The 26,775-nt window shown below is 28.1% G+C and overlaps 1 protein-coding gene and 1 long non-coding RNA gene across 8 annotated transcripts in view; both read right to left on the reverse strand.

The window, feature by feature from the left end:
- LOC121114280 (3',5'-cyclic-AMP phosphodiesterase 4C) overlaps positions 1-26,775 on the reverse strand; it is a 531,705-nt gene that overhangs the window by 191,482 nt on the left and 313,448 nt on the right. For 3 of the 7 annotated variants that reach the window (XM_071886950.1, XM_071886953.1, XM_071886952.1), the window contains exons 1-2: positions 25,335-25,790; positions 1,195-1,723 (exon numbers count right to left, since the gene is read on the reverse strand). The exons of 3 other annotated variants lie outside the window; for them this stretch is intronic. In XM_071886950.1, coding sequence (XP_071743051.1) covers positions 1,195-1,197 — 3 coding nt within the window. In that variant the 5' untranslated portion in view covers positions 1,198-1,723; positions 25,335-25,790. Of the gene's footprint in view, positions 1-1,194; positions 1,724-25,334; positions 25,791-26,775 lie in introns of those variants that run through there. One more of the 7 variants, XM_071886951.1, reaches the window with a different exon arrangement.
- On the reverse strand, positions 5,207-25,866 carry LOC139904905 (uncharacterized). Its single transcript, XR_011779174.1, has 2 exons — positions 25,787-25,866; positions 5,207-20,267 (listed from the first exon to the last, which is right to left on the reverse strand). It is a non-coding gene; the product is annotated as an uncharacterized lncRNA (long non-coding RNA).

Here is a 26,775-nt window from a genome sequence, read left to right on the forward strand (position 1 = left end):
GCATATCATTTCTAATTGAAATCAAAATATCTCCAAAAAGAAAAAAATTAACATCACTATATTTAAATATATTGAGGATAAGATTCAGAAATATAAACTAAAACTAATTAGATTTATATAATACTTGATAAATAACCTATAACTTAAGTTAAAAAGTGATAATATAAGGTCATAGACCCAAAACCATCTCATTTGTAAACAACCTTAATAAAACTTTAATAATTATTTTTACTTTTATAAATCCATTTTCTGTTGGAATTAAACCTTCACTTTAAGAGATTAGAGTATTTGCAATTTGGGGTAGACACAGTTTGAACTAAAATTGTAGGTATAAATAAATAAATACCTTAAGAAACAATCATCTGATTGTAAAAACAAAAAGTCGGTTGTGAGTGTACAACTAAAAATTAGTTTGAGGTGTTGGTCTAGAGAGTCTATACCAATCAAAGACCATATTAATTTTTTTATTTCTGTCCATCAATGGTCTTGATATGTCTTAAGGTAAAATTTGGTCTATGAAGAAACAACGTTTTTCATCTTAAAATTGGAAAAAATGACATTTCAGGATCTCAATTTTGCTTTAAAAATAATCATTGAACCCTTTAACGATGAAAGTGGAAATATTACAGATATAATTTTTTTTTTTTTGGCATTACAATGCTTTATTTATTCGAGAAAAATATACATTTGGCCGAAAACATAAAAACTGTGACTATAACTTATATTTTAGTTTTTTATAAAATAAGTATTAATTTGCAATGATATAATCAAAAATTACGTTCCAACGTTTATTTATAATTCCTTGTAAATTTAATAAAGAACAGCATAGTAAAGTTTTTTTTTTTTAATATTAAAAAAAGTTTTACTAGAATAAATGAATTGCTCAGAAGTTTTAAAGGCTGACAGAAAATGAAGTATACAAAAAATAGATATAATTAAAGAGTTTATTAAATATGTGACACGTTGTCGTGAAATGATCAAGTTCAAGGCGAAAAAAAAGTTTGGTCTAGTACCAAGTCTCATCGATAGTAAGAAAATTAGTCTGAACTAAATTTTATAAAACTTCAATATAATATGTTAATAATTTCCCTTTTTGGGGGGATTTGCTATGGAATGATCAATTTAAAGTGTAATAAAGATAATTTTATACTTCAAAATATATGAATAATTTGAAAAAAACACATATTTTATTACCATGTACTTTTCTCCACATTGAGGTATTTGATCCTTATTCGAATTGTTCTCCAAAGAAAGAAGAGGTTTCTTCTCAGATTCAACTAATTCCTCAAAACAGTCAGGACTTTTGCAACATTCACCACAGAGGTCAGCCTCTTCTTTTTCTTTCTCATCCTCCTCTGTACCATGATTAAGCGAGCAAGACTCTTCATTACGCTCGAAATCCTTTAAATTGTCCCCTTCCTCCCAGTTTTTTTGGCTGCTACTCTTAGATCCATTATAACGGATCCTGGGTCCTTCGAGAGAGACCCGTCGTTTTAAGCAACAACAAATTAGAAAAAGTCGATCATAGCATTTTTCCTTTGATTTGTGATTGCGATGATTCGTTGATAATAAATGATTATCTCTTTGTGAATCCGTTGTGAAATCCAAGAGAACCCTGTGTAAATGTGATGTGCGATTATCACAGCCTCTATGGCATACACTACTTTGATTGCACTTTTATCGTTTTAAATAATTGAGGATCCATTTTAGTATGTATTAGTACCTAATAGACATTTATATATATATATATCTCAATCTCATAATTTACCCTCCATTAGTGAACACACTTTTTTTTAATGGAGTAAATCAATTTGAATATACGCTACTCCAATAATAAAAGGAATTATACTCCCGTTAAAGAACTGAGATGTGATACACCCAAATATTTATAACAATGCTTTTTATTCATTTGAATCTACAGTTTATCGCCTCTGCTAATCAGTATGCTCCTAAAACATTAAATAAAATTACATCCAATTCTTTATTGATCTTTATAATGTCTGGTTTTGGATTTATTCGTATATTTCTCAATTTTTAACTGAGGTTTTGCGAAATAATTAAGTATTTTTCGTAAAAGTTTTTCCTTCATATTTCTTGGACTCATCTTTCTTTCAAAGTGAGGACTGAGGCGTACAACATTAGTTACAAAAAGTAATATAGTACTCATTATTTTATATAATACACACAACCTCATCGAAATTGATTTGTACACATTTGGTTCTCAAAAAGCCTAAAACCTAATGCTTTTAGAAAATAATTACAAATTATATACCAATGAAAACTCAAACTGATGTTGTCAAAATTATTTAAATATTAGGATTTATGTTTTATCAATGTCTTATTTTCATACATACATTTTCAGTATTTAAATTGATATACATATACGAGTACATAATGAATGGAATGATTAAAAAATATCACAAAATTAAAATGACGTAATTATCAAAGTTGCTCCACTGTTTATTATGTAATTAAATACGTTGTAGTTTTTGGTATTTTTACCCAGCTCACAAACAGCATAATAAAAATAACCCTCACCATTGTAGGATATATATTATGATGTACAGTCTACAGAAACTCTGAGTAAGAATACGACAATTATCGTCATATTTAATTGCGACTTAATTTTTTTTACTACATTATGTTCATCTTTACCTTCATGTCATTGTTAAATCGGGTTCACACATCAACAAACGTAGGTTTAATTTGAAGTCGAAACACAAAGAAAGAGATGCAAATTTTTCATTATGAATACAAATCTTATGTAACATGGTTATAAAGTTGTTGTTTTTTTCTATCGACTGCACTAACGATTTATAAGTCTTCAGTGATGGAGTTTTGCAAATTGCCGAATGGTACTGCTTTTGTTATACAACGTAGAATTTGACCTACGCGCGTTGTTGTGTAAATTTGCGTGTAAAGTTGGGATTTGTGTACTTAATAATTACATTCATTTGTTCTCACACTCTACAAAAGTCCCACTCCTACATACTTAGCTTTTTGGTAGTATTAAATAAACATCATTCAAAACGGTTTTTTTAAATTGTTATATACATTTTATCTGTCTTATCTTTCTCTTTCAGGGTATTTTTAACACAGTCAACTTAGATGATGGTCATATTAAAATATTTAAATTTGTCAAAATTTTAAACTATTTCATTCATTTTTGCACTTGTTATTATAAATCAAAATGTTAAAATTATGAGTTATAGTAAAAAAAAAGTACATTTTTTCTTTAAAAAAATAACCTTAACCGCATTATTTTTGAATTTTATCTAGGTATAATTTGTTATAATTATAGTTTAAATATTATAATACAAGGTGTTAAGATCAAATTAGCACTGGCGTGTACCAGAGATTTGGTTATGTCGTGACTGTCTTATGTTTTTTTCTTTTCTTTTTTGTTGGCAGAAACGTTGTTGAATTAACTAGGGAAATTATGGGCATAATGGCGATAACTGCTAGAGGTATAAAGAAGATTGAATTGACATAGAAGGAACAGTGTTGCCCCGGACGATGATTTTTGTCCATAACACTACGGGGTTTTTCAATACTGCCTTATATCCAAAAAATCGCTGGAGATAGGTTTTTGGTCTGGCAACAAAGCTCAGCACCTTTTATATCTCAGATAGGTTGCTGGAGTACCTGAGTGAGCACTCTATCACTTCATTGAGAAGTAAAATTGAGCTGTCAAAATCTTAATCTAATGGATTATTTTGTATAGAACTACGTTAAATATAAAAAAAAATCGAACATGCCATCCATTGAGGACCGTCTGATTGCCTTTATCAAAAAGAAAATTATCAGCATGTAAAGCAACTACCTTTTCAACGACTGCTCCACCTTCCGGGTCCAGATCCAGGATTTGATTGATGCTGGAGGTGGTTATATCAAATGAGCTCTTTTTCAACATTTCATATGTAGAGTTCAAGCAAATTTTCTAATATAACCATCGAAAAATGTGGCCTCAGTGACAATTTAAAAAAAGAAAAAAATGATTGGATTTGATCTTAACACTCTCTATACATAACTCAGCAAATTTGGACTAACAAATTAGAGTACTCGTTAGTACTGATGAGGTTGTGTGACACATATAAAACAGTAACTCATTTGTAGCAACATAAATGCCTAATATTAAAAAAAGAAAAACTTATACGCTAGAAAATTAATCATATTCACCAAACCTTGATTAAAAATATATTAATAGTCTCTAAAAAGAAAAACATTACTTACATTCTAAAAAAAGAATTGTTTTATACACAGGCATGATAAAAGTTGCTTACAATAAAATATAGAAGAAATGAAATACGAATCAATGTTATAAGATTAGGGGTACATGAAATTCTTGTTATAGTAATTAAAGGTTAAAAAATCAAGTCAGTTGCATAATGATTATTTCGAGTTTTATACAAATCAATCTTTCTCAGTTAACATGTTATAAAACTGATAATTACCTTTTTATTTATTAATTAAACATATTTATTTGCAAGGATGTTTACATCATACAAAATTTTCATCTTTATCTTGTATGCATTTAGGAGTTATGCAATTTGCTTTCTATATTTATAAGACAAGATAATTTTTCCTTGGCAAAATGAAAAAAAATAAAAATATTATTAATTAAATTTCACGAAGAAAAGCCATTTGATTAAAAACTAGTGGCAGATTATCGAGAATAGACTATCTCAGAATTGAAATTTTTGAATTTTAACTGAATTCAAGTTTAAGTTATGAGGCTTTCAAAATAAATAAGTTAGCATTTTGATGAATATTTAATTAGAGATCAATCTCAATGAATATAAAATGTTGGAGAAACACTGCCTTAGATCACAAAAAATATAGTTGTTCCCTTTGTTATAAATAAGAAATAACTCATACATCATCCGTTATTTATATTTGCATTGAGAAAAGTTTGACCGAGCTCATATCTCTCTCCATATATATTTAATCATAATTAAATATCTCTATTATTTAAAAAAATATATATAATTGTATTTTAATTAACTTTCAACTTTTTTCCCATTATCAGATATTGAAATTAAAGTTAATGGTTCTATGCACCAAAAAATAAGAGATAAAACACAAAAACTTATGTTTTCTTGTTGTTGTTTTTTTTTAAATAGAGAAATTCCAATTAAGAGTCTATTAAATATTTCTTTAAAAATAAAGAAAAAGAATAGATATAATTTAAGATCTTATGTTCTTGTTTATTTTTTTAAATCAATTGTACGTATTTACCCTTACTATGATATTGAAATAAGTGAGTGGACTATTGGCAAAAAAATCTCAGAAGGACAATATACCGACAAGACACATTAAAATTGTGCAAAAATTATATTCATAGAGTAATGACTCAAAAATGGCATCCTCTTCGAGACCATTTAGCCTCAGTTCTAAAAGTCATTTTGTACTTGGATCCATTCGAAAAAGCTGACAAAAAGCTACAATTTGATGTTTTTTGTTTTTTTTGCGCGATCTTCTCCACACATAAATCCAGTTCCGACAAGAAGATATTTACAGTGGACGCTGTTCTAAACAGGGGAAATGATCGTTGCTTTGCTTAATCAAGAGGTCAGGTCAAGGGAACCTTCAGTACTAAACATCCCGCTGAGACCATGTTCCTTGGAGGCGTGGCGTCTGACGGCAGCAAGATCCCTTCCTTCTTATTCATGGCCAACGATAAAGTCAACACGGATAACTACTACAAGGTTCTCAGGTACCATGTCTTGCCATGGTTGTAAAACACATTCCCCATGAACAACAATATGTTGACCCAAGATGGCTCCCAGCACACACTTTTAGGAAGGCGCAGCATTTCTGTATGAAGAAGATGGTGACTGCCTTCTTACCCTCAGACTTTTAGTCTTCGTCCTCACCCAACATGAACCGCCTAGACTTCGCTGTTTGGTATTACTAGGAGTGCAAGACGAAAAAGACTGCTCAACAAATGTTGATGCTCTGAAATCCAGGATCACGGAGGAGTAGAACAACTTGTCTTTGGATTTCATAAAGGACATCTGTTTGTCTCCATATGGAATCTATCATTAAGAAGTGAGGGGGAAATATTGAATAAAAATTGAAGAAAATTGTTAAATAACCAACTTTTGCTTGAAAATAGTACAAAATAAAACTATGTAAAACTGAAAACGGTTTTTAAAATGATATAATTTTTTGAGTCCTCGCCCTGTATACAATATATACGATTTTTATTTTAAAGTTGTATGAGAAATATATATTTTTAATATAATTCGAGCATAACGGTCTTTGATAACACCCGCTGGTCGAAAAAAAAATTAATTAATAATAAAATAATAGGCTATATATGTAATTTATCATTCGACGTAATCGATAACTCATTTTGGAAGATGTTTATCAATAGATTAACAACCATTATATCAGGCAAGAGAAAATAACTCTATGATTAGGTCATTGCTTTTCCCTTGTTCGTCAATCCATGAGTATTTTCCCAAATGAATCATGTTGAATCATAATTCATTGACAACAGAGAAGTAAGTAGCACTTCTTTTTTATTATTAAATTTTTTTAAACTACTACTACTGTACAGATTCGACATACATTCGAACCACAACCTACTATTGTTTTGTATTTAAACAATAATTATTAATGAATATAATGTAAAAAATTGGTTTTTTTCTGCAAAATAACAATAATTCAATTACCTCAATGACATATATACATAGCAATCAAACAGTGCTTATTTATAACTCTTTTATTTTAAATTGAATTGAAATATACAATCGGATATATCAAAATATTAAATATCATTTTAGGCCAAACGTCTCAATTGGAGCCATTACGAAATCGCCTTAACATAAATTTTTCTTTTTGCAAAATACGCATGTGGTAAAATGTCCTCAAACAAAAATATTTTCGACTAATTATCCTAAAACCATTATTAAAAAATTTCATATTTCATATTTTTTTCCAAAAAATTCTTAAATATTAGATTTTTGAAAAAAAAAATTCACATTTGTTTATGAAAAATTATTTTTTTTTTTTTAAATTTTCAAATATGACATTGTTTGGAGAATTTTTTTAAAAATGCCTAGCTTTTCACAAAAACTGAAGTTAATTTTTGAAAAAAAAAATCATAAATGAAAAGATTTTCACAGAAAATTATATTTTTTGGAAAAAAGTTGGAAAATTAAATTATGTTAATGAAACTAAATTTCAAATATAAAATTTTCTCGAATAAAACAACTTCCTTTATTTTTTTAAAGGGGGAGGGGATACAAAGCCTCTAGCGCACACCTTGCGGACGCCCCTGATAATTGAAATTAGTAAAGATAGAAGTTCACTTACTCTTGAGTTAATGAAAAGAACATATATTCTGAGATTATCAATTGGAAGAAACAGGTCAGCTAAATAATGCACAAGATTTAATACTTATAAATGCCCTTCCAATCCTCGATGTTACTCTCTGTTATTTACGAAGAAACACATTTTAAACTTAATAGTTCCCTCTTCAAGAAATAATAAGCATATTTTTCAAAAAAGAAACCAAAAAACTGTTGATGTTGTAAAAGTATCGAACTCATCTAAGTTAATAATTTATACAACTGTATTTATTACCTTTTCAAAGGATTTTTCTTATAGAATATTCCATTTTTATATATGTATTTATGTCGAAGAACATTTGATACTCACTTTTTTTAAACCGAAATAGTAACAGAAAGCCAAAATATGTATAAGTATATATATGTGGTCCGTTAACACAAAATCCATCTTCAATAAATAATAAAGAAAATCTAAAGGTATTCCTTATCATTAATATATACGACTAATATTTCATGCACATATATTAATTGAATAAGAGTTTTATATTCAAATATCCGATATAGATTTAACACCCGACAATATTCGACAATATATTGACATTGATGACTATATTTGTCTGTAATATTGTCTTTTAAGTACATTATTATTTTATTTTTTTATCAGGAATTTTTTACAAATTTAATTGTTATTGGTTAAATAGACTAAGTAAACATTAAAATTTTACAATTTTCCCTACACATTTTGAGTTCAACATAATAATTTCTTCAAAGTGTGCTGTCCACTGTGCTACTAAGTCACAATGCTTTCACCACATTTAAGGGGAATTTTCAAGTTCTACAAAGGAATAGGCAGATTGGTAATTTCTTAAAACGTCAAGTTTAAATATAGACAACTAAATTTGGTGAAAACTATATCCGTTAGGGGTTGTTTAGTTATTACAAATCTTGCAAAGAAGGGGTTTTGTTTCACATCAGCAAGAAAATCTCCTTAAGATAAAAGCGCCTTTAGGCAATGTGATTTACAGCTTTATGTGTAGCTTATCTTTTATAAAGTGTTATGACAGATATTGACCTCTTTTTCCAGTTTCTCCGGTTTTGAGGTTTTCTACATGGTAACATTGCATATTTTCTGCAACTCAAAGTATATGTAAATCAATTTCTCTACAAATGTTCAATTTTCTTTAATATATATAGATATATTTATTGTGAGAAATTGCTTGTTAAGAAAGTAAAGCAAAATCAGGATTACATATAGCATTAAAATAATCAATCAGCTGTAATAAGATATGTACATACAATTTGCATGCATATCTTGCACAATGCAAATTGCAATTTTTTTTTTTTTAAGTTTTTTATTATTATTGGGGAAAAGCAGGCTAGAGGTTTGTATTCCTTAGGGTGTAATTTTTTTGTTATAAAGTTTAAAAACTGTTATTTTGACAGCAATTTCCGAACATATATTGTTAAGAGTATTTTATTTGCTTGTTAATTTTCATTTAATTGGTCGGAGAGAGTTGCAAAGATTAAGTAAAAGTAAAAATTATAATATTACAATTATTTCAGTTGACCTTGGAATGGTCTTTGAAGTCCATATACATTAACTATATTTCCTTTTCTAAGAACACCCGATACAAAGCCTTCACAAATTTAGTTCAAGATCATTATTTCTTCCTTGAGGGTGATCGAATAAGCTTTGTTTCTCAAACTTGAGGAGTATATTTCCTGTTATAACAAATATAATAGTGTCAATTATTAATTTTTTTTAACCAACTCCCCCCTAAGCTATTTTGACTTCAAATACTGATATATCAAAAGTCAATAGCATTTATCTAAAACTTAAAATAAGAAATTATATTTATGGTATTATAAGAAAATATGAATATACTGATTTGAAATAATTATAACTGATTAAATCTTGTGTCCAAATATGTAAATTATGATAAAGTAAATACTTATTAATTCATTTGATATAACATCATGAAAAAAAACTAAAAATGTAGCCAAATCATATATTTTTTTGTATGAACCATATTTAACTAGGTCACTTTCCCTGAAAATGTTATTAAAATGTCACCAAAACTATGTTTTTTAAAAACTTTAAATTTTTTCAAAGAATTTATTTGAATTTAAGGTTTTAGCAAATGTTGATATTTATGGGTCAAATTGTAGGGTTGCGATATGCAACAGAAATATAGGGGTCAATAGATAAATGTAAATCAACCTCAGTTAACGTTGTTTTAAAAATAAAAAACATATTTTGTAAGAAATAGTTATAAAATATAGTTTATTATAGAATTATAGAAGGTTGTTTCTTTAAAAGTGCAAACTTTCGAAACTTTAGGACTGTTCAGCAACCTCTAATTTTTTTTAATAACTGTTCAAACTTTTCTTAAATATTTTTTTGTATAATTAGAAACCATTTCTTAATCAGAACCATTTAATTTTCCCAAAAAATGATTTTATTCTCACCATATTGATGAGCTTCATTTAACTGTTAAATTAATCTCAAATATATTTTATTAAAGCATAGTTCATTTGCATGCATGAATTTCTGTTTAGCGTACAATCGTTTTTGAAGCCTAGAGCATGACCTTCACATTAAATAAGAAAGGGGAGTATATCTAGTTGTATAAAATTCGGGTGTACCTAAACACCTGCAATATTTCATTCATTTTTAAATTCGACCATTACATATTTTATGCAAGTTTTAAAATATATTATATACTAGATGAAGGTGTATGTGTTGCAGAGCTGAATAGATGGGATTAGAAACAAAGAATGTACGTAAAAGAAAAAAGATAGAGAGAGGAATAAAGATAGATACAAGTCTTTATTTAGAACTGAAGACTGCAGTCCTGTTTAATTCATTCTCAGTTTGGTCCAATTTAGTCCTGCATAATAGTCCTTTAAACATGAAAAGTTATGTCTTCGATAACGTCATTTAACTTCATTTCTTCTTTTTTAATCAGTTCTAGTACTGACAGTCCAAAAGACCGACTGTCTTAATGGACAGTCCTTACATAATACTACTTGAGAACATAACTCGTAAAACTTATAAGAAACAAAGAAAACCAAGTTTTCCAGCTCTCTAATTGATAGTATACGAGTATGAAGGATATAAGTATTATTATTAGGTCTGTCTAAAAAAAAAAAAAATAAGACTGCAGTCTATCAGTCAAGTCCGAATAAAATTTGTCAGTCCTAGGATCGGTCCTTAAAGGTATTTTATCATAACTACAATAGTTAATATAATGTAGTTACTAACTATGTCCTTTCACCTATACAACCTGTACTCTTTAAAAAGACAAGAACGCTGAGTTTTAAAGAAGGTGGAATGTGCTTAAAACCTATTGTTATACATTCCAGCTATCAATTATTAGTTGCTTCCTTTTTATATCCTTCAGTCCCAGATATGAGTGAAGAATAGCTACAAAGATACCAATGACTAAAGGTCTGACGTATTGGGCCTTAGAATTTTTGCATTGTATAAAAGATCGGACCGATAAAAAAAAGACTAGAGGGGGGGAAAAAATCATTGCTAGGACTGATCACACCCTAATACGTATAATTGAGTTTATAATCTATGTAATCAATAGGCTTTATTTAATCCATTATTTGTTAGCAGTAACATTATTAAGAATAATAAATTTCTGAGTTAATTAAAGAATAAACTGCTAAGTAGTTAGTATAAAAAAGGTCATATATTGATTTGTTATTATCTTCTCTAAAACAAAAATATGGTACTTATTTGTGCTTTTGGCTTCTTTAAGCCATATAATTTTTTATTTATTTTTTTTGTCTTTGTTAGAAGAAAGTTTTCATGTAAGAATTAATCATATTTGACTGTTTATTAGATTTTGAAAGTTGTATAAATTAAAGGAAATTTTCAAACTACGTGGATATTATAGGGAGAGGGAGGTCAACTGAAGACCACGTAGGTTAGAATAATATGCCAAGATGGGATAAATAACGTTTCAAGATAAATTAGACATAAATTATAGAAGGAAATTGTTTTTTGTTTTTTTTAAAGAAACAAAAAAGGACGTTTGATATTATTTACTAATTTTTTTGTTATATGAAAGGGGACCCTTAAAAATCAGAAAGTTAAATGTCCATGATTTAATGATTTTTTGTTGACTTATTGGTTCCAAAACTTACATTACCGGATCATTTGTTATCTCTATTTTATTTTTGATTAAATTTTTATAAAATTAATTTTTTGACATTTTCGTTTTTTCTCAACCATTAACTTTGTAAAATTGTTACAATTTTGGCAGATTCTTTGCCTCGGTACAATTTTTACGTTTCTTAAATATGAAAACTAACTTATAGCCCCATACAGTCAGACAATATTAACTATGTGTAACTACCAACAAATGTAAATATATTTTTAAATTGAAATATATAATGTAAAATTGAAAAAAATTAGATTTTGCTTGGTTTGCATATACAAAAATATTACATAAAAATGATTTCTTTTCGAGGAATGATTGAATAAGTTTGTTTAAAATACTTCAAACATTATAAATAGAATATATCTATTATATATATGACTTTTCAACACAAAAGGAGGATAGAATGATTTTTCTCCAAATTGATTGTAGATTAGATTGGTATTAATATGGTAATTATCATCAATTAATATTAACAAATTATTCTTATCAACCTTTTGAATGACCTGTAAATTGCACTTAAAGAAGCAAAAATTGGTCATCTTAATAAATTAATGTAAAATTGATAAATTTTACCTTTAAAAGTCCAAATCGTGGGTTGAAGTAAAAATAAATAAATGGAAATTGTATTTTTTGTTGATTTTGGTCCAATATTGTTTTTATATTGAAGTATAACATATTTGAATAATGTATTTGATAAACTTTTTAAACAAAATATCAAAACGCAAGTGTTACTTTGAGTAAATTTCTGGTTGTAAGTATTTATTTTTCCCATACTAAATGTTGCTCAATATTATACCACCTTCATCATTTCCTCTAATAATATGTGCAACTTTTTCTTCCCTCCGTAAAATTTAACTTATTAATTCAAATAAAAGAACAATTTCATAGAGATTGATTAGTTTTTTATAAAGTAATTGAAGTACATTCAAAGCCCATAAAAAATATAAATGTACTGTTACAACCACTATTTTATACAAGTATTAATAACATTGTATTCGTTTTGCTATTAAGTTTTAAAATTTTAGTGTGTTTTAATTTATTTTGATTAATATTGTGATTGACTTTGTTTTTTTTTAACCAAAGGACTAAAGTATTATTGTTAAAAATGTCAAACATAGCTTTAAAAAACTACTAATGAACATATCTTCGAAATTTTTTAACAATTATTGATATAAAGATAAGACTTTGGCCGTAGCTAGTTCCCATCATTGGGGGAGGGGGGGCTTTAGATTATCAACAATGTTAATTAATAAATGCAAATATGTATAACATACATATGAGAATAGAGGGGAATAGAACCAAAGAATGAAGGTAGAAGAAAAAAAAAAAAAAAAAACAGAGAGAGTTATGCAGAAATATAAAGATGTAGGAGATGAAAAAATATACCATATAGAAAGGGAAAAGGAACAAGAGCTATTATTTTGTTGCAAAAAAGATTATTTTGATGTTAGAGTCTCAAAAAATATCCTAGGAACATACTTGGTTATTTTTTGCGTCTACTTGCTATATTTCAGACTGATTTGTTCGATAACACCAAAAAAAATAATTATAGATATGATATTTTTTGGGGGGAAGGGCGGCTCCAGATACTTTTAGGGATACCCCATCCCAAAATGGGCCAAGCACCGTCACTAGATAACCCCAAGTTTAGTCTCATTTTTTCATCATTTATGCCAATCTGGGTCACAAATAACCATAATACGATGAGTGATCTAATTTTGATAGTATTTTTTTACCTTAAAAATTTGATTTTTTATGTCTGACATCGAATTTATCAAAATATTATAAATGAGTCCAAAGAAACTGATCCTTAATAACGACGAAATATATACTTTTAAAATAAAAAAGGAGTACCTAATGTCTCCTAAAATTAAAAAAAGCATAAGAAATATCTCACAGCTTTAAAAAAAAACTAAAATATCTAAAAAATGTTAGTAATTTATTCCAGCTATTTATTTTTTCTTTTAAATTAATTGTATTTGATAATAAATCATTATTTAAAAGTCTTATTTCATTAAATAAACAACTCAAAATTTGAAGTATCTTGACTTTTTTAAGGATTAATAGCTTTATTTAATAGAGTTCTTTTCTTTTTTGGTACAATAAAAAAAAAATGGTTTAAACATTAGAAGTTATATTTTTCAGCATTTCAATTAAACATAAATATATATTTTTTGATTTATAACTTGTTCTTACTAATAGTAAACGATTATTACTGAAATTTAAAATCAAATATCTGTAATAACAACGGAAAAAATAACATTTGAATATTTTAAAAATTCAACAAAGAAAAAAAAAGAAATACCTGCTCTTATGAAAATCATTTTATTTGCCCTTATAAAAATTGTAGTGTGAACTGTTTTCATTACTTTTTCTTGATTTTATATTGTTTTTCTTTTAGAAAAACAAGAACATTATTTTGATCAATCAAATATTGTATTTTATAAAAAAATATTTTTTTTCATTTCGGAATAACTTAAAATTTTTCCCATGCTTCCAAATAATATAAAAACTACTACCGGTCCCCTAAATGAGACATAAAATCAGTCCCGTTGGATGCAAATATATCTGATTTTCTTTGATCTTATTATAATTTAAAGAGGAACATTCTATTATATGGACTTTTTTAAGGGAGTCTATGTCCTATATAGAAGAGTTTTCGCCAGTATTACATTATTTTATCCACTGTTATGCTTTAAAAAAACATTAAAATACTCATCTTAATATGCAATATTTTCAGAGTTCTTTGAAAATGTTGGAGGTTATTTTTTTTCAGATATATGCATTTTGTACTTTTAGAGAGGCATTTGACATGTTCAAATATATTATTTCAATCAATTTTCAGACAGTATTATGACCGACGAGAAAATATTTTTTCAAGTATAAAGGTCATCTTCCATGAGACTTCAAACATTTTTCCCCATTGATCCCCTTCCTTTATGAATTTATGTATTGTTCATCAAAGAGAAGCGTCTCAACTTAAACGAGCGCAATTTCCCCCTTTCTTTTCATTTCTTCTTCCCTCTAGCTATCCAATTGGCAATTCCATAATTATTTGATTGAAGTCTAGCACAACGGGGTATCAACTCTCTGTTGACGTCACGAAGTAGGAATTCTTCTAATTTTTTTAAAATTAAACACAACAATGAAGAACCGTACCGAATCTCTGTGAACTAAAAGATTCCTTGGTAGGTCGATTTGCTCTATTGGAACTCAGTGAGGTCCATCCTCTTTAAAGACGTCTAAAACGAGGATTGTCTTCTCTGTGAGTTTCTAAAGACCCATGAATATATTGAATTTGCAAGACCTACCCGTATAAAGGACTAATAAAACTTTTATTATAAGAGCTTCTCGTTTAAAGTGGTTTTTATAAATGGGAGAAGACATAATTTGCCACACAATGTTAGAGGATCTTTACAAAAATAAAAATAAAAAGTAACTCATCAAAGTCTTCACTCTCTAAATTAATGATATTTTTCTACAAAATATTAATATTATTGTACGGATGTACTTTGTTTAAATATATATATTTTTCTAACAATAGGCTGCCCACTGTATTTTTATGTATACACTATGTAATTTAATGATATTAAACATTCAAGCAATAAGCTTCCTCCCATAAAAAATAATAGTAATCTTAAACACATATTCTTTTAAATGTTATATACATTAGTACGTTACAGAAGTAAAGTATACTTTTTAAAGGATATTTAGATGTTCAACATAACATCAATTACATCTACAGAAAGGTGGAAGGAAAGTTAAAATTTAAGTATCTAGGGACGAATATTTATATTGAATTAAGGATATCAGTAGAAGCAATATAAACTCGAGGAACAATATATGGTTAGTAAAAAGTTCTCATAATATCCCTAACATCAAAAAGGCCAAGTGCTGAATGAAAATTATGGTTCTTGTCATTGTTAGCAGTGAGGGTCTTTGTTTGGGATTTATTTGTATATTTAATTATTTTTAATTTGTAACTGTTTTGCTTAAAAAAGGTGTTTTTTTTCATTCCTTGTATTCTTATTTTTTTCAATGTGACTGCTAAATCTATTATTATATATAATACACACAATTTCATCGAAACTAGTTTGCTTATTTGAATAATGAAATTCACATAATGTTATGAATATTTCATAGAAAATTTTTTACCAATAATAAAAATGGATTGTTTTTACTATAAAAGTAATAAATTATATCTTGTTGAAACCAAAACTCATGTTTTTAAGTTGTTGTTTTTGAAAGATAAGGATATTTTTTTTCCACATTGAATTACTTTTAAATAAGCATTCTAGCATTTTGATTGATATTTTTTAGTTCAAAATGGATACAATAGTTATAAAAATGAAACAAAACTTACATGACGAAATTATAATCACTATCCAAATATTTACCATGTACTTAAGAACATAATATTTTTGGTGTTTCATTTTTAACCAGCTCACTAATTGCATTGTTTAAAGTATGTACATTAAAGGAGTTACCATGAGATTGAACGATCATGTATCAAATATAAGCTCTTATTTAAAATAGTAAAAAATGGCAAAAAATATTAAACAGTTGGCTCAAACCTAGAAAAAAACTAACATTATTAAATATACATTTTTCATCGTTAACTAGGGTTAAGGTTTATCCCCAATATTCAGAAAATTTTACTACATGCTACAGAGCCAATATAGACTGAACGTTACGTTGTTTAAATTTACAACATTTTCTTAACTATTTCATTAATTTTGCACTCGTAAATATCAATTAAAATGATAAAATACTTTCTGGAGTTCAATTCAATGATAAAAAATACAATTTAAAAAAAAATTAATTTAAAAAATGTTAGTTAGGGACATCAAAAATATATGATTTGTGATTTTTATAGTTAAAGTATTATAATTTGATCTTTGATAAAAGTTTCTCTGAAATATTAATTACCTTAAACAAATTTTAGATATTAAAATGTCTTCAATAATTTTGATAATATTGGTTGTGATATATAAATAACATCTGGTATTGCATATGTACGTATAGCAAAGCGTAAACATTAAATTGAAAAAAGGAAAGAAAAAAAAAGCAAATGAACGACTTTAAAGCGAACAAATGTACTCCAGTAAATAAATTAATTTTGTTAATGTAAAAAATAATCCTTATTTTTTATTTATTTTTAACGATTCACTTTTTATTCTCAGTATAAAGTACAAGGATAAATTTAATCATATATATTATTTAACGAAGTAAAAAAAAAGAAGAAAAACTGGTTACCCTGATTAAAAACAAGTCAAGTTTTAGATTATAATTTAAACAAAATTACACGTATATTTTATTGTAGAATTGTTATAAAAAATGGTATATCGACAAAACAAAACCTTAGCAAACTTAAATCTTGCTCTGGCAAAGGACTTCCATAAAATTAAATTCTTGTATTACAACCTGCGCCACTTTAAAAAATCATGACATCTCAAGGATGCTGCCCTCTTACCAATGTTTGCGTCACATTGCAGTAATAGCAGAGGCTCAGCTCATCGTGAAATAGTCTTGTTGAAATACCAGAGGCTTTTCTTTATTTCGTATTTATTTGTTTGTTTGGTTCCCCTTTTATTTTATCATATTCTTTTGTTCTTTCACTTTTCGTTGCTGCTCTCTTAAAATTGAACAATTCATCGGGATTTGTATCATGCAAACGTAATCTACTTTTATGAAAAGATTTTGAAAGCTCTTAACCACGTTCATAGACTTAGATCTTATGGTCAGGTAATTATTATTGATCGTTTAATAGGTATATGGTCGATATACAGGGTCACGCAGCACTATATTTAAAATAAACTTTAACCTCATTCGGTTCCTGCATGAGTCCGTCACAGCTGAGTTTTTTCTTCACATACAAAAGGGTAGGAGACTAATAAAATAAATATCTATTTGTTATCGTTTTTAATATGTTGTCGAGATGGAGAAATACATTTTGGTATTGTTTTGTTTATTTAAAACTTTCAAAATTTTTTAAAGGGGAATAACTGTAGAACTAATAATAATAGAATAATATAATTGGTACCATCTAATTTTACGTCATTTAAAATTTACAAATTCCGACAATTTATCCAGATAGGGTAATTGGGACGAACTCTGAGACCTTTTATAAAAAATTAATACCTTTTCTGTATGTAGTAAAATGGAGACGATCGTTTTTACATCACAAATTAATCTAAACCAAAATATTGACACATAAGAGTTAAAATATTTCCTTCTTTGTTTCCTTCTCCCCTCCTCCCTTGTCACAGCTGATTGTAACTGATACAATGAAACAATATGACAGCTAAGCTGCTCTCCTCTGAAAAATTCTTCAAATACCATATCAATTTTTTTTTTTTTTTTTAATATTCCCAAAACGCACACAAATTTCAACAATATTTATGCATTAAGCTTTAGTTTTTATTGTTATATTTTTAAATAATGATAAAAGAGGACTTACTATTTAATTATATGTAAAAGAAAATATTAATTTTTTTAAATGAATTATCATTAGGTGATTTTGTAATAAGTACGACGTTTCATAGATATTATTTAATTTTGTAATGTGAAAAAAAGAGTTATAAGGGAAAGTCTACGCTGGGCTCCAATTAGTATTGAGGACTGACATTTGAATTATTTCTGTCTATAGATCTACAAAATAAGAAGTGGGATTTCTGTTTGTTTCTTTGTCAAAATTCATCAAATTGTGTGGCTTACCAGATTCATTTAAAGTTTATTTTTTGAACAACTCTTACTATGTCTTCTTTGTATGGCAATACACAAAAAAATGACTTATATAAGTGGTTAAATAGTGACTAAAAATTTTGCCCTCATATATGAACACATAGAATATGTGTAGCTATGTCACAAAAAGTAAAAGTTTTTCCATTTAATAAACTTTTTATGATGAACATCAGGAAAGTTTCCGTTTTTTTCTTCATTGATAGGAAGTGTAAAAAAATATAGTTAGTTTGTTTTTTTATTCATTCAAGTGGTTTTATGGGTTTGAATATCAAAATAATGGGTTTCAATACATACAAGGTGGCCCAGAAATAGAGATTTATTCAATCTAATTACATTAAAGGTTAGAACGGATTGATTTTCGAATTTCGATTAAAGCAAGTGCAGAAAAGTTGTTTTATAGTTTGATCATTATCTGAGCAAATTTTTATTATCTTACGAGGTCATGTGTAGGTCGCACATATATATCAATTTATGAAAAAAGTCTGCAACTCTTTACTTAGTGAATAAAGATACTAGGAACACATCTTTAGTTATTTTGCATAAAATAATTTTGATAGACATTTTTCCAGCCTATAAAAAGTTCAAACAGAATTATCCCTAAAATTGTAGTATGGATAAAAGAAGGAGAAAATAATTGGGAAAATTTGATGACCTGTCTATAGCGAGCACCCATTTTTTACATTTTCAGGAAGGAAAAATCAAAATTTTCTTATGTTAATTTTGCTTCATTACGTAGCTTTGGAAAAACGCTTAAGTTATCTACTTTTACAGATTAATTTAACAGATTAATGTCTATTATAATTAATTATATAAATAAATAATAATGATTAATGCAATTTTTTAAACCTTACAGGCAAAATAATTAACTTTTGAACCCTTCCAAACATTGAACTAGATGTGTTACCTACATCATAGAAGATTGAAATTTTTCCATAGATTATTATTCTCCCTAAGACAATTAATCCGAGCTAGTTGTAATAGAAATTCAGAAAAAACCCATTGCTATTAAGGGTATTGTGTGTCAATGTTTATTACCTAAGTAAGTGATTTATAGACTGTATAGACGATTTTGAGCACTTTTGGTCTCAATCTTCCCCCTTTTTATTTAGTATATAGGATGAGAGAGGGTAATTAAGTGTCCGGGATCAGTAAGTTCTCCCATATCGTAGGAACGGAGACTGCATGGGCAAAATATGACGGTATTGGTACTATCTAAAAGTAAATCATGGTGCATCCCTGCTAAATTGTTCACAACAATGTTAAGCTCATAGAACGGTATACTTGTAAATTGGAAGACAATATAAACCAGTAAAAAAGTATTATTTTTATGGAACTCTTATTCAGGAGCACCTAATATACCATTTGTCAAGATAAAAGCCTGAAGGGCTATTTTTTCTAATCAAAATTGATTCGGAATTACATGGTTTTTTTATATGCCAAACGACTAATTAATTATTTTTAATTTCTATTAATACATTATACTGATTATTTCTTTATATGGCTATGTGAATTAGAAATAAAGGTTACAAAAAATTATTAGTACAATGTTAAACTTTTATGAGTCAAATGAAGTAAATATTTACGCTTCTAAACCTCCTTTTTACGAAATTTAATACCCTTTTGCATTTCTTAAAATGATATATTAATTTTTTTAAATTTATTGATTATTTACCGAGTCAAACATACACTTTACCTATTTCAAAAAGTAGATTCATACTAAAATATTATTTATAAATAATATGAAAGCTCTAATCTATAAGTTCTTGAGTATTTTAATATCTCAATAAAATTTTAGTAAATAATTGATAATGCACCAAAAGTTATATATAAAATATTGCTCTGTTTATATTTATCGAATAAAGAATGTAAATTGAGGCTTTCCATTTTTTTTTCTTCGACATGTGTAGCAGGTCAACACAAGAAAATAAGCAAGAATTTTTTTTTCTGAAATTCATTTTGGATTTTTTTATATTTTAAAGGAATTATAGTCTATCTGTTTCAACAAAATATGATGACTCATCCCTTGGTGACATCCCAAATCTTAATAAAACTAAAAAAAAAGATATCCACAATGAAATAATCAAATTGAAGAGGCCATAAGGGGCCAAAACATCACAAATCCAAGATCATATGAAAGCATTAACTTCATTGAATATCTCAAACTATCACATAAATTTGAGTATAAAACCCATAGTTAATTGAAAAATGTCTTTGAAATATTAGTGTGTTTATAAATATGGAGCAAATAAAAACCGGAATATTTTTTTGTATTGGCAAATCAATTAAATATATAAATTTGAAAATGGAACTATTATGTGTTTATATAGATCTATATATTTTTAGTACTTGGCATAGTTTTGCCAATGAAACAAGTGAATTGGAGAGTGTCTTGGTAATTTATATAATATTGTGAGTAAAAGTAAAATAAAGAAATTGTTCAGTAATATCAATCAGGTATTTTTTATATTATAATCAAGTCATGTCATACTTATATGCGAACTTATCTGCAAAAGGAAACTGAAATACATTTTTCTCGACATTGACATTCGATGACTGAACTCATTTTTGAAAATTGAATACAAAGCTTAGAGTTGTTCGCAGCATATTTATGGAGTGATGTCCGTAAATTAATTATACATTTCTCATTTTCCTAAATTATAATTTAGGATTATCTTTTTTTCAACTCATTACATTACAGTTTTGACGATTTTTTGACTAAAAGGTTCAAACTAAAATGTAAATAATGTCATAAGGAACAAAAGTTGCAGGAAAAAATCCTGTTTAGAAATATTTGTTTTCCAAGCAAGTGGTTCTAAAGGAGATAAAGAAAACATCTAAATTTTTTGTGCAAAAAAAACCACCTTGTCTATGAGTGACCCATAATAGAAAAAAATTTAAAAAATTTATAAGCGGAAATAAAATGGTCTTATATAAATTAAATTTTTTTAAAGTATTTGCCATAACTATTGAACAAAAAACTAATTAAATGGAAATTATTTATTTGTTAATTTTGTGTTATTCAAAATAGAATTAAGAAAATAGGGAATTTATCAGGCATCATAATAAGTTCTATGATTAATTTAGTACAGTATAGATGATGTAGTGCATCAATATATATATATATAACATTTAGAAAAAGCAAACAAAAAAATATGATACTTCTTATTTATTTAATCAGTTCCTAAATATACATGTAAGTGTCCGATCTACACAAAATCAAACTATATTAATTTTTATTTCATACACTAAAGGTGTGATGCGTCAATACAATTTTTTTTTTGTAGAAAAAGCAGATAAAAAATTTATTACTTTCTATTTATTTAATGAATTCCTAAATATGTATAAATACCGAGCCAACTGTTATTAATTACTCATCTCTATTATCCAGTTTTTTAGAAGTTTAAGTACCCTTTTTAACAATGTTCCAAAGAATAATGTTACAACATAATTAGCTGTCAATTGAAAAGAAAAACATTTTCTTAGTCGCCACTATGAGCACACAGTAAAGAGAAGAGACTGAGATGGCAGCGCTCCTCCGTCCGGATTGTCTAAGAAGCCCATCTTGGAGCAGACTGCGACCTCGAGGAAGACAATTCATAATAAATGCATGTGGTTGAAGGTTGCAAGGACGTCAGACACTCTCCAAGAACAGGAAGGAAACCCTACGCCGCTGTTACCGTTTGAAATCGGCCTTTAAAAAGTCCGAATTCATCAATTAATGAGATGGTCAGGAAGATAAAAGAATTACCCCAAAAAGGCAAGAGCAAAGTGGCCTTTGTTGACAGAACAGCAGAGAAAAGTATGTGTGGAGTGTGCAAAAAGATATTGAACTACCTCAAGCGAACCTTCGAGTTTATTGTAAGTTTTTCTGGTAAAAAGACCTTCACTGTTTATCCTGTCTTCTACAGGCAGAATTATCAAGAAGTGACAGTTTGTGATCCAGAAGAGGAGCAATGGTATATTTCTACAAAACCATACACCCTAATTCAGTTTTGATGTTAGGTCTGGTTGCATCCAAGGGGAAGCCCATGAATCCGTGTTGTTCCCTTTAGGATACAGACTAAAAGCTGATGAGTACGAGAAAATTCAGGACACTAAAGTTCTCCCATAGATCAAATATATTTTCGGCAATTCTCCCTGGGTGTTCCAACAAGATGGAGCACCTGCCCACACTGCAAAGAAACCCCAAGTGTGGCTCCAGACCTACATGACTTTCTGGAGCAAATGACTTGTGGCCACCGTATAGCACATACTTCTACTCCCTGGAATATTTCATCTTGCATGTGGAGTCCAAGGCGATGATGCATTTCACAACAGCACCCGCATCCTGTAGACCTCCCTCAACAAGAGGGCATCCAATATTGCCGAGTACATCCAGAGGGTATGTAGCAGCTGCTGCCCACCTCTAGCTAACCATAAATTTTGTGGGTGGATATATTGACTAAACATGTTCTTTGGGTTTGAATTAATAATTAATAGATTATAAACTTGTTTCCTAATTCCCCCATGATCCTACCATGGACTTTAATATTTTGTGTGTTAAAATGCCTAAATAAAAACGATTGACCCGGTCTGTAACACAAAATCAAGCTATAATAAATTCTACAAATATGGATTACCTCTGCATTCGTTAATGAATAGTTATCGTTAATTTTTTTAACAAAATGTTCTGGCTAATCAGGCTAAATTCTCTAAATGGCACTTAAAGTAGCAAAAAATCATACTCTGAAGCAGTTGATAAATTTAATATGAAAATATATCGGACCAAATCAAGTTCCCATAAAACAAATGTAGGCTCTAAACTATAGTGAACATTCATGAAAAGTGTAAATCCTAAAATTTCACCCACACGTCATATTTTATCTATCTATTTCCAAATTGGGGACAGCAACATCAGATAATTACAATTCAATTATTGCAACCTTTTAAAAAATAAAGAAATCGCATAATGAATAAAAATATATTATTGGAGTAGGAGGAGAGGGATATCGACTGAATTTAATCACAATTGATCGAATAAATTTATAATTACGATTTGATAGTCATTAGAGATTGTACTGGATATTTCTTTTAATACATGTTAATATCAATTTTGTGTTTCATGAGCTTATAGTTTTGATGTTATAGAAGTTCCTCTCTATGATACCTATTACTTTCATCCTGTAATTATACTTTAATAGTAGATACAAGTAAAAGTTGTAGTTATTTACTTAATAAGACGTGATCTCATTCGGCTTCATACCTAAGTTCACCGATTTACTCCAATTTTTCTCTTGAAATACTTCATATGAGATAAATCAAGAACTCATTCCGCATTAATAGACCTTCAGTTTACTCTCATCATCCTCAAAAGTGCAAATTTTGCAAATAGCTCAAAAAAGTTGAAATCACTCTCCTATTACTCCAAAAATATATTTTTTCATTATTAAAAGGTTGCAGTAATTGAATTTCAACTGTTTGCTATCGCTGTCTGTAATTTCGAGATAGAGACAGACAATATTCCGTTCGGGCAAACCTATACAATGTATTCACTGAAAATAATAGCTCATCCCATCAACTTGAATACAGGGCCTATAATTCGTCGAAATATATCTACATAATATTGGGTTGTGAGTGTATTGGAAACATGTATATTGTGGAAAAAATATAATGGACATTTGTCTTTATCTGGATTCTAGTTCATGATTGTTTTGGGATTATTTCTCGACATATTCAAATATGTCATAGATTCATAAATAGTATAATAGTATTATCTTTATAAGGCCTTCATTTTTTAAAGAGACTTTAGAAATTTAGTTAAAACTTTCAAAAGGATTAATTAATTATTCAAAAAAGCTTTATTAGCTTTTATATGGTACCATTTTTAATACTATATCATTAAATTGTAGGAAACTACTATAATAACATGGATATAATATCAAAAAATTTAACATCAATGCTGAAAATGGCCATACAATGCAACGTAATTTTTGAAACAAGCATATTCAATGTCCAAGATCAAAGTAACAGGTATATTTAGATCATTTATGCTATAAAAACTATCAAATTGAATAATTTCCTCGAAAAAGTCAAATTATACATAAATGCCCAGATTTTTTTTTATACTTCTCCTTGATATTTCAGACTCAGTGGCACATGGGCTTAAAAGAAAGATGGTTCTGTTTCTGTTTTATTCACCTCATTTTCAGTTAGTACCAACCTTCAAGATTGAGCTCACAAAAATTCATGACAATTTGTTATTAAGTTGGTGAGTTATTTTTCTAAGAGTGACGCTACTTTTGTTATTTACAAAACAAGGGATAAAAAAAATCGTTTTTTAATTTACACTGCTTCTTGATGAGAAAAATATCATTCAAGCTAAGCAATGCCCTTAAAAGTGTCATAGGGACTTTTCTCCATTAATCGAATAAAAAATAATAATAGCTGCAAAAATATGAAAGAAAACACGTTTTTTCTTTGTTAAGCCCGGGACTTTTCAAGCCATGTTTTATATGAAGGCCCATAAATAAAAAAATGATAAGTTTGGTAATTTTTCCTTCATATCTCAAATTCTGATAATGAAGCCATTTCAATTATCATATATTCATTCTAGGATGTTTTCTAATCAAGTGTTGCTGATATATATTTAATTTTTTTAAATAAATAGCAATGACGTAGAACAAAAAAGATCGTATAATTGATTTATGTGATTTTTTTTTTTAACCTTTTTTTTATTTATTACGGCTCAAGATTATTTTTCTCCAAATATTTGTTAGATGCATTTGGTTGAATAATGGACTTTCTGTTTCAATGTATAAAGTAGTTGATGATACAACAGAAATGTACTTTTACTTTAGTTAAAGCCTTAGGGACCCATAATTTGAATTCAATATGATTTTTTTGAGACTTTATCCTTGCAATTTGCATTATATTAATTATATAAAATAATCTTTGCCTACTTTTATGTTAATAGAGCATAAGTAAATTTTTCTACTTATTTAATAAATAAAATGAAAAAAACTCTGTATTTTACTTGTAAAAAACTTTTCGAAATAATCATTAAAACACAACTGATTGTACCTGTTGAGTAGATTATATAGGTATATATATATATATATTTATTTATTTTGAAATTAACCTGGAAATTTTATGTATTTTTGAATTTACAAACAATACATACTCGTCATCCGTTCCTTCGTTCGATAAGATATTATCTGCAAAACAAAAGCAACACTTGTGGAGTTAGAGTTCAAACACACACACACTCTGTTTTTCAAAATAATACACTTAGACAGTAAGATTATTTATCATGTAGATCACCACACCACAACTAACGAAGGCTTTTGTCAACTATATATGAACAAATCGCACTTGTTCTCTTTATTGTATAGATACAACTTTCTCTTATGACTACGTGTCTATTGTGCTGTAGGAATGAAGAATTATTAGAACTAACGGAGTTAACGAAGAAAGTAAGGAGCAAATATTAGGTATATAATACCGACTAATATTGTACAAAACGGAAGAGAAAGGGAAAAAATGACTTGGAGTTTGTGAGGGATCAACTACTACTAAAAATAAAATACTCACAATAACTCTGTTACCCGTTTTTCGCAAAAGAAAGAAGAGCAAGCAAGCAAGCAAGGAGTGAGTGAGTAACTGAAAGAGGGAAAGACAAGTTGTACCCAAAGAAAATACTATATAGAACTATAAGCACAACGCGTATGCTGAATGAAAGGAGTGAGCAACAGAAAGAAGAAAGAATTATAAACATAAAGGTAGATGTTTTGGTAGATATTTGTTGAAAATTTTATATTCAGTTGTTGAACTGGAATTCAGCTGTGTAACGTACTGAAAAAGGTGACTGCCGACTCATCTGAACTGCGTGCATTACTCTCCTCGTTCTTTATAACGTTCTTTGCTTCTACCCAAGTCAGTTTTGCTCTTTTTTTTTAAACTCTCTTTTTGCCTTCTCTAAGTAATATACTTATACACTTTTATATATGTATAATACCGTGTATAAACTACTCATATCCAACCTAATTATATTTGTATTTTACAGATTTGCTATTTTGTTCTTATTTTATATGAATGACATCGTTTTCTGAATAAAATTATTTACCGGATTTGACTCCAACGGAGTCGTTTTTATCTATATTAACTAGTGTTGTGACAGTCCTTATTTATTTTTTCCAGTCTAGCCCAGTCATAGGACCATTCCTATCAATCCTTCTTACCATTCCTTAAAATTTTCAGTCCTTCAGACTATCAGTACTAGAAATTATTAAAAATAATTAAGTGACGTCATCAAGGACAGAGTTCAATAAATTTTAGGTCTAATTTGCAGAACGTATTGTCGCAAATTCCACTTAAAGTTGCAAAAAAATAATGAAATATTGATAAATTTTATTGTAAAAAGTATTGTTGTGTTAGTCATTCTGTATTTTTTCTAGTCCAGTCTTAGAACCAGACTGACTTTGTGACCTTCAGACTCTCTTTACTAGAATTGATTAAAAAAATGTGGAAATAAACTTGAGTCACATCATAAATGGTCATGCTTAATAAATTTTAGATCTGAT

Source organism: Lepeophtheirus salmonis, chromosome 3 (genome assembly GCF_016086655.4).
Source record: "Lepeophtheirus salmonis chromosome 3, UVic_Lsal_1.4, whole genome shotgun sequence".
In the NCBI taxonomy this organism is placed as follows: Eukaryota; Metazoa; Arthropoda; class Copepoda; order Siphonostomatoida; family Caligidae; genus Lepeophtheirus; species Lepeophtheirus salmonis.